Here is a 9327-nt window from a genome sequence, read left to right on the forward strand (position 1 = left end):
AGCCTGCTACACTTTGGGAGGCCTTTAAGGCCTATTTAAGGAGTGCTATTATCTCTTTTGAATTAGCCAGAAGGAAGAGAAACCGGGCTAAGCTCCTTGACTTGGGCAGGCAAATTAAAGATTTGGATAAAGAGAACGCCCAAATGCCATCCACTATGCTACATAAATAATACTGTCTTTAAAATATGAATATAATAATCTACTCTCAGCAAAAATCCCACTACTGTTGATAGTAGTGGGATTAACTGTGAAGTTTAAAGGATTATGGTCTCTCCTCAGATTCAAATGCTGCAAAACTGATCAGAGAGCTCATCACACTACAAATGGAGTGAAGGTCCAAAGCACACGAAAAGCAATCCAAGAGTTTCTCAAGCAAAAGAAATGGGATATTCTTCAATGTGCAGGTCAGTCACCTGACCTCAACACAATAGAGCATGATTGCTCTTATTAAATACAAATTTGAATAATAAAAGACATCCACAAGCCTTGAGCCTCTGTAAATGGACTGGGTATAAAACTGGTTCGAATTCTTAGTTAATGCAATTTTTTTGTAAAAGCAGTAGAATTAAAACTGGATGTCTGCGCTTCAATCTCATCTGGATTGTTTGATAAAGACATAATGACAGTGTAGTGGTGTACAGAGAAAAAACTAAAAATTTGTTCAACAAATTAAGAACCTAACTCTAAACTGTTTGTTTGTTCATAGAGAAACCAAAATGCAGCATGTCTCGTGGCCTGTTGGTTAAGGTTCAAAATTGAAATACTGTCAAGCAAATCTTTGCTGCCCTTATTTTTCCGATCACTTTTAATGGTCATAAGAATCTGCAAAATGTGGTGTTTTGGGAAAATTTACAGTCTTAATGCTAAGCTAGCCTAATCCCCAGACTTGTAAAACTATATTGTTATGTTCTTGTCCTCTGGTTGCTTGACAAATGTTGGCAGCCCTAAGTCAGATTAAAGAAGTGTGAAAGAACTGAGAAACGTGTGGACAAAGAAGTTTTGAATACTCTGGATACTAAAACTCACCTTCTACCCAAATGCTGATCGGATCAGACTCTACCAACATGTTGCTGATACTCAGTCGGCATCGATAATCTCCAGCATCCACTCTCTGCACATGTTTAATGCTGTAATATGTAATGCATAAGGACACTTCAGTTTATGTACCTAACCTGTCATATCACACACATTTCACCTTCATGTGATACATACATGACAGTGGAGAGGAGAGTTGATACCCCATCTGTGATGGAGTGGAGCTCATTCATCACCACATGGATGTTTGGCGACAGCTCCTTACTATCCTTCACCCACAGGATGGCGGGCTCCAGTCTGGTATCAGGAATTTCAATGGAACAGTTCAGTTTGGCTTCATGGCCCTCTGACAGCTGAATGGTGCCTACGGTGGGCTTAAAGCGGAGTTTCCTGAGCTCATCTGGACTCAGATACATCCGAGAAACAACTCGAGGTATCACAAGAGGCTCCGAGGTCCTGGAAGGTTGTGCTGTTTACAAAAGGCATGTTAGCTTATGTTAGAATGAATAAATGGTAAAAGGGAAATATACTTGATAAAGATATGGTATTGATTTTACAAGAAAATATTTCATGGAACACTGCTAAGCTTTAAAACAATGTAGAGTAGGTCTGACAGTAAGTAAAGTAAGATTTGAAGTTTGGTGGGAAGGGGTTTTCTCAAACAACTGATTATTAATTTAAAACATTCCAACAACATCTGGATGTTTCGTTTTCACTGTGAGAAACGTTTCTTCACCCATCCCAGTGACTTTTTCAGACCGAAACTAGTACCATTGCCTAACAATGACCTCACGACCCATTGTTAGTCAGTGGTACCATTTTCAGTCATTATATAGATGAACTGTTTATAAGGTTGGGGAAACCTGCAGGCAGTCATGACAAAAAAAAAAGCCTACATTGATGTTAACATTAATGTAGAGTGAAATAATCAGTTAGTCAAGACAAATTCCCTGAATTCTCTGGTTAATTCTGTTTTAAAACTTAAACTAATGTCTTTCAGTTCTGTCCTGATCTAACACATAAAGTGATATGAACATGACAACTTTAGGGAACATTTCGTACTGGGTGTTTTATACACAGTCTCCCATTTTCAGGGACTAAAAGTTTACTATCAGTTGAATGATAAGAACTTTCATGGTCAGGGTAGGCCTTTCATTTCATGACAAATGAAGCAAACATAATATCTGGAGTTGATTTGATGTATTGTTGTGGGGGGGGGGTTATAGCTTTTCCTGGTAATTTTAAATACAAGACCAAAGAGATGTCCATACCGGTGAGGGGGGTCATCATTAGGTTGATGAAACAAAATGAAGCTATTAGAGAGACAGCACAATTCTTAAAAAGAAGCAATAAACTGACCAGTTCAGGACCAATGAAAGCCCTGAAAGACCACAGAGAACTAAAGTGCGTGATCACAGAATTATTTCCATGGTGAAGAAAAACAGCTTCAAAACTACATCTAATCAAGTCAAGAACACTATCAAGGAGGTAGACGTAACAATATCATGATCTACGGCCAACAGACGACTTCAAAAATTAAAATACAGATGGTTTACAATGAGCAACGAACTACTGGTCACACTCAAAAACAAGAAGGCCAAATGACACTTTGCTAGAAAACATCTAAAAGAATCTGACCAGCTTTACAAAAAGTTTTGTACAGATGAAACCAAGGTTAACTTATACCAGAAAGACATAAAGTAAAAGTATGAAGAAGGAAAGAAACAGCTGCTGGTCCAAAATGTCTGTGAAGGTTCTCAGTCATTTAAGTCATCGTAGTCTATGGAGCTTGGAAAGAAAAGCGTCTGGACTTCTTTAGGTTTCTCTCACATCCTGGGCCATTTGATCTCAGTAAATCACATGATAAAGTGGGGTCAGGTTTTGCAATGGGTTAACTCGAAACCTTGGCTGATTGTGACCCACACCTTGGCTTGTGTGATTGGGTAGAGGATCAACAGGGGATCAATAACCCTCTTGGGAATTAGCGGTTAACAACATGGTCACTTTACTTGGACGTTTTCTAACTGTCTTCATTGGAATCTGCTTTCAAGGTGAGTAACATTGGTCGTAACTATAAGGAAAGAGAGCTACAAAAGTTGGAACATGTTTTGAATTTATGGCATGAGGCGTCTTTTTCTATTTTACCAAAATGTTTGCTTTAGCTAATGTAACTTTAGCCGACAAGGTCCAGCTTGTGTGTCATGACAAAACTTAACCTAATAAACTGACATGTGGCCTTTTTTATGGGTTTAATGTAGCACGGACAAAATCAAAAGTATTGTGCCTCTAGCTTTAAGGTTTCACATTCAACCACTGTTGCGATATTAGCAAGCTAATTCAGCTAATTAATAAAGCTCATTTCATATTGTCTCTGTACTTGTAAATTTCTTTCAAGTTCACAGGCTGTTGTATTTTGGTGGAAGTTCATTTTGGCAATATTTCCAATAACTGACTGGGTTCAAAAATAACTTTTGGCAGGACTGCTATGCTTGATGTCATCTGTTTACCCCTATGTAATCACTTAAGTTGTTATGTACTGCTGCATGCTAAGCTGCAAGAGTGCACTGAGGATTGAGACAAAATATGGTCTGCAAACCAGCATTATATTAGTTTTTATCAGATTGTCCTCCAGTGTGATTATTTCTTGCAGTAATGATATTGTACAATTATTACTTTCCCTGAAATACTTTATGCTTAACAACAGCTCCATATTTTTGAACTCTTGTGATCAGTATGACCAAATTGTGTGAGTTTCCATACTAATAATTAATAATGAATAATAACTAATAATTGGTATCAGAGACACTGATTTTTGGCATGGTATACTGCAGAAGTCCCTTGGGTTGTTTCTGATTGTGTGTGTGTGTGTGTGTGTGTGTGTGTGTGTGTGTGTGTGTGTGTGTGTGTGTGTGTGTGTGTGTGCGCATAATTTAGCTTTTAATTTAACTGCATTCCCTGTGTTGTAACAATAATAACATTGTTTATATACAACAATATAATTATAACATATATCTTTATTTTATTTTAGGTCTGTGAAGCCAAACTTGATGCTGGGCATTTATTTTTGTCAATGGAGTCAAATGGTAAGTTACCTTTTGTGTATTTTTTTATACGGGAAACACCACAGATTATATTGTAATTTAATAGCTCTGTAGAACAAATGATATAAAGATTGTAGTGTCAGGGTAACTTCTGAAGAAGTAATGTTGCGCTATCGATGATCACATGCAGGTGGCATAAACTAAATATTCAGAAACGCTACCAACAAATGATTCATTAACAAAAGCAATGGAGCAGACTTTTTAGGGTCTTGTGGTTGTAATAAAATCCATAACTGAAGGTTTGTCACATAAGAGTCGTTTTCACACTCATTCTACTTTAAAAGATTTCAAGACAGAGCTTGTTGTTCTCTGAACATGCTTGTTCGCTGAACAGCAGATAACGTGCATCTTTTTGTTTGTTTGCTTATGTGTGTGTGTGTGTTTTCTCTAATGGGCCTCAGATGACAGTTTGCTTAAATTTAGGTCTCAAAGCATTTTTAAAAAATTCTGCCTGTACTCCCCACCCCTCTTCTTCCATTGCTCAGGCTGAAGCAGAATTTGCCCAACTCACATCTGTTGACCTGAAAGGGTCCCGCTTTGCTGTGCTTGACCAATATGGAGAGGTTCATGGAACTGTACAAAACCAAGAGCGGCATAGCAGGGCTATAGGCTCATAAAATGCTTCGATGATGATGTAAGTGTTCAACTGCTAAATGTTCTCCTTTGTTTAAGTTTTAGGTTATCCAGTTCAACTGATGAACTCTTTCAAAGAAAGCTGATAAGTAAAGTCTGTCATCATATTTCACAACTGGACACTTAGTGTGTTAACTTTTACAGAATCGGTGTATATTGGTGATAGGTTGGGTATCATATTCTGCTTGAATGTGCTGATCAGCCTGACTCAAATTAAAAGATATCAAAAATATTAAAACAAACAAGACAGGTGTAATTGACCCAGTTATCTCCAATGATAATCATATATTGATGGAATTATTTAGCAAAAAGCTGTGAATTTGTAGCTGTCTACATGCTTCATAAATACTGTTTAAAAAGTTTTATTGTTTTCTTTTTGACTTCTTTGACCAGAGCTCTACACAAAGGAAGAGGACAGAGGACCTCATTTTCTTAAGGAAGATCCCTCACACACTTTCAAGACTGTGAAGGTTAGCATCGTTTCTTTTAGTTAATTCAATAATTACACCACCAGAGTGGATTTAAATCAAACAATCAAGATGTGATTGAAGTGCAGACTTTAGGCTTTAACTCAAAGGGTTAACACCCTACTCCCTGTGGATGCCACAAGATAACATCTATACTCTTTCCTTACCAAATGTATTATTATGAGATCTGTGACACTGGATTTGGTCTGGGTTTCAGAGATACTAACTGGCAAACTAGCATTAATGTTAGTTTCTTGTGTTTACTCATGTCTTCACCAGGGTCTTTGACATTTCGCTGCTGTACTGTTCACTACAGCTTTGCGTTTGATTTCTCACATTGTATATTGTAATGGCTGAGATATTAGGTTATTTAAGGGGTTGCAGTGGCTACTACAGCTGTCGGGGGCAATACTTGGGTGAAATGTCCTGGACCCTGGAAAAGAGATTGTGTAGACTGGGTAAGCAGTTAAAGGTCACTGGCCCAGAGTCATTGGACAGCTGGGTAAAGCTGGATGTTGATATTCAGTGCCAGTTATGCAACCTGTCCAGCCAACCTGCTCTTTTTTCATGCTGTTAATATAAGAGGAAAAAAAATCTGTTACTGATTAAAGAAGCATTGTCTGTGGAGCCACATTCTGATCCTGCAGTTTAGCTTCAGTTTGCACATTTCATGTATTCTCAGTTACATTTGACTCAGGGCACAGCCAATATTTAGCACAGGTAAATTTAAATTTAAATTTTTGTTTGCATTCTGCAAATGAAGACATGCTCTGTTAATTATGAACATGGTCTTTGTTTAAAGCAAGAAATGGATTTGTAACATGGGGGTGCATATCTCATTCTGAAAAAAACTTCAACAACTAATAAGTGTTACCCAAAGTCAATCACCATCATCCAAGGCATCAGTATGGCTCTTCTTTGGAAAGACATGAATTCTAAAGCACAAGGGACATTGTGTATTTTTCTAAGTCAAGTATGGTAAATATTTTTTTGTTCTTTTTGTCTTTGAACCCTTTTATAACCCACAGATATTGAAGACACGTTTACTAAGAGTTGAAAGTTGGCATTGTGATGGTGAAAAAAAAAGGCATCATCGATGTGTTGGTTGTCCTTTATGCGGCAGTAATCCTGTCTAATCTGAGGGATGTCCTGAGTGCCATTTCCATGCTGATGGGTCTTCTTTTTGCCCTCAACATAGACTATCCAAAGGAACTTAAGTACACCTTTGAAGTCATTCAGAAGGTCGTCATGAACATTGGTGGAAAGCAGTGCTCCTCACTTGTGCATGGTCTAAGAAACAGACTCTTGCGGAAAGTCATGCAGACATGTCCTCTGGTTGCTTGACAAATGTTGGCAGACATAAGTCAGATTAAAGAAGTGTGAAAGAACTGAGAAACGTGTGGACAAAGAAGTTTTGAATACTCTGGATACTAAAACTCACCTTCTACCCGAATGCTGATCGGATCAGACTCTACCAACATGTTGCTGATACTCAGTCGGCAATGATAATCTCCAGCATCCACTCTCTGCACATGTTTAATGCTGTAATATGTAATGCATAAGGACACTTCAGTTTATGTACCTAACCTGTCATATCACACACATTTCACCTTCATGTGATACATACATGACAGTGGAGAGGAGAGTTGATACCCCATCTGTGATGGAGTGGAGCTCATACATCACCACATGGATGTTTGGCGACAGCTCCTTACTATCCTTCACCCACAGGATGGCGGGCTCCAGTCTGGTATCAGGAATTTCAATGGAACAGTTCAGTTTGGCTTCATGGCCCTCTGACAGCTGAATGGTGCCTACGGTGGGCTTAAAGCGGAGTTTCCTGAGCTCATCTGGACTCAGATACATCCGAGAAACAACTCGAGGTATCACAAGAGGCTCCGAGGTCCCGGAAGGTTGTGCTGTTTACAAAAGGCATGTTAGCTTATGTTAGAATGAATAAATGGTAAAATGGAAATACAGTTTATGCAGTCAGCATTTTTGAAGCTTTTCTATGAATTATAACTCACGGGATTTTTAATTTATAGCTATCCTGACGCGCTCTCACTCCCACCGTTCCATTTATGCCGCATTTTGTGACTTAATTAAAAAGCAAAATGCTACAAAAAGAAATCCAAAGAAACCTTCTCGGTTTTCCAGCGACTGATACAAAACTATTTAATCAGATATTTAAATCTGTCCCAGCTGCGGTCCGTCATACTTCCCTCTCTGCAAAGTAGTGGACAGGAGACCCGGACCGAGCTCTGAACTTTATGAGAATGATGTCAGTGCAGCAAAACACAGTCTTTGAAAGAAAATTAACAACTTACCGCTGACAGGAATCCACACAAGTATTGCTATAGTCGTAGAAAACAAAACCACCCAATCGGGTTTTTCTGATTTCTTTGCCATGACCGGTCCCGAGAACTTAAACTGCTTCTTTTCGTCCCACAGCACAGGTCCGCAAGCGTTTTAAATATGACGGGATTGTGCCAAAACGCACAATTCAGCTGCGACAATATCCAACATCACCCAGCAGAGTGGCTTCAGCGTCGCTTGTGTAAATAGTTGCAACACCACGTAGCTGAAGAGGGGGAAAAACGCTTACCAAGTGGGACGTCACAGATGGAATCCCACGAAGGCGGGACTGCGTGTGGAAATACTAGAGACTATAGAACATATAGATGATATATCTTTATGCTGTCTGTGGGAAATACTGAAAGTCAGCCTGAAGTCAGCTGTAAAAGTAGGATTATTACAATCACTCAATAAAACTAGATAATATAGTTAGTATTTATTTTTCTGTTATTTCTTTTCTATTGTTTTCTTAATTTCTATTGAAAAAAGTTGCAAATCTATTACCTAATAAGAAAAACTTATATGAAACCTACAGAGGAACACAAGATCTCTTTAATCTTAGAGTTACAAAAATAACAACAAAACAAAAGCTACTACTAAATCAAACTACTCCACCACGTGGTCACTTTTGCTACTGATCTTCCACAAATAGAATAAGAATCCAAGGTCCATTTAGAAGCTGTTGTTGAAATTTCAGTCATGTTCTAGGAACGCTGTTCAGTTACTGTTGGAGTTTAGGTGCTTGTTTTTAATCACATTACTGTATTTTCTCGTGAACAGTAATGCTGAGAGTCAACATTTTTTCTTTTTGTTATTATTATTATTGTGTATTTTATTTTAAGTTGTTACATACGTGACAGACATGACTAGGGGAAAGGAAAGGGAGCAAGAAAGACAGGGAGTAGAAAAACAGCAGGGAACATGGCATTTAGTTGTTTAGGAAGGGGGGAAGTTTTAGGAGTGATGTGAGAGATTTTTGACGTTTAGCGAAAATCTTGTGTAGTTAGTGTGTAGTGTAGTCAATAGTTTTGTTGTGTGTGTCAGAACAATGAGGTGACTACTGAATGTTACAGGTGTTACAGGAGTGCTAAATCTCCTGTTGTCAGGCCTGCAGGTATCAGGCTGTTGTTCTCCTTTATCGCATAGTGGCACAAATAATTTGTGTGGCATCAAATTTGATGGAGAACACCTGATTGTTCTGTAAATATTTTAAAATGTTTATTTTAAAAAAACAAAACAAAAACCCACCTTGGCTGCATTTTTAGTTAAATAGCACACATTTCAGTTCAGTTCATTTTTATTTCAAACATTTCAAACGTGTCTTCACAATCATTACAAGATATCATTCCATTATTTGTTTGAAAAGGAGTAGGCAGAAGTATATACTTATCTTTCCCTACCCAAATTTGCAGATTCACAAGTTATGGAAAAACAAACAAACAAAACAAAAAAAGAACTACAACACCGTTACCAGCAACATTACCGTCCTGGGTTAACCCTGTTTGCTTCATTCTTATACTTATTTAAAATTAGGTTTTTATATTTTAATTTAAACTGGTTTATGTTTTTGTAACACACCCAAAGAAAGACTCTAGGTCTGACCAACCGTCTCAGTCGTGGGCAAAAAGATGACAGTCAATAAAATTCTAAAAGATAATTTGACAAAAAATATCAAAAGATAAAAGATAAAACAGTCCAGTGTTCCATTTATGAATCGTATAAAAACACACAGTCCC

General features: G+C 37.9%; 1 protein-coding gene across 4 annotated transcripts in view; it reads right to left on the bottom strand.

Moving 5' to 3' along the window:
* The window catches only part of mertka (c-mer proto-oncogene tyrosine kinase a), a 28214-nt gene extending 20432 nt beyond the window's left edge, over positions 1–7782 (bottom strand). For 3 of the 4 annotated variants that reach the window (XM_085368781.1, XM_085368780.1, XM_085368783.1), the window contains exons 1-5: positions 7564–7782; positions 6864–7155; positions 6678–6778; positions 1213–1504; positions 1027–1127 (exon numbers count right to left, since the gene is read on the bottom strand). In XM_085368781.1, coding sequence (XP_085224907.1) covers positions 1027–1127; positions 1213–1504; positions 6678–6778; positions 6864–7155; positions 7564–7645 — 868 coding nt within the window. In that variant the 5' untranslated portion in view covers positions 7646–7782. The remainder of the gene's footprint in view (positions 1–1026; positions 1128–1212; positions 1505–6677; positions 6779–6863; positions 7156–7563) is intronic. The other variant, XM_085368784.1, reaches the window with a different exon arrangement.
* Between the last annotated feature and the right edge of the window lie 1545 nt (positions 7783–9327).

Source organism: Diplotaxodon limnothrissa, linkage group LG13 (genome assembly GCF_057381915.1).
Source record: "Diplotaxodon limnothrissa isolate DT_005_m linkage group LG13, D_limnothrissa_male_GT1.1, whole genome shotgun sequence".
Lineage (NCBI taxonomy): Eukaryota > Metazoa > Chordata > Actinopteri > Cichliformes > Cichlidae > Diplotaxodon > Diplotaxodon limnothrissa.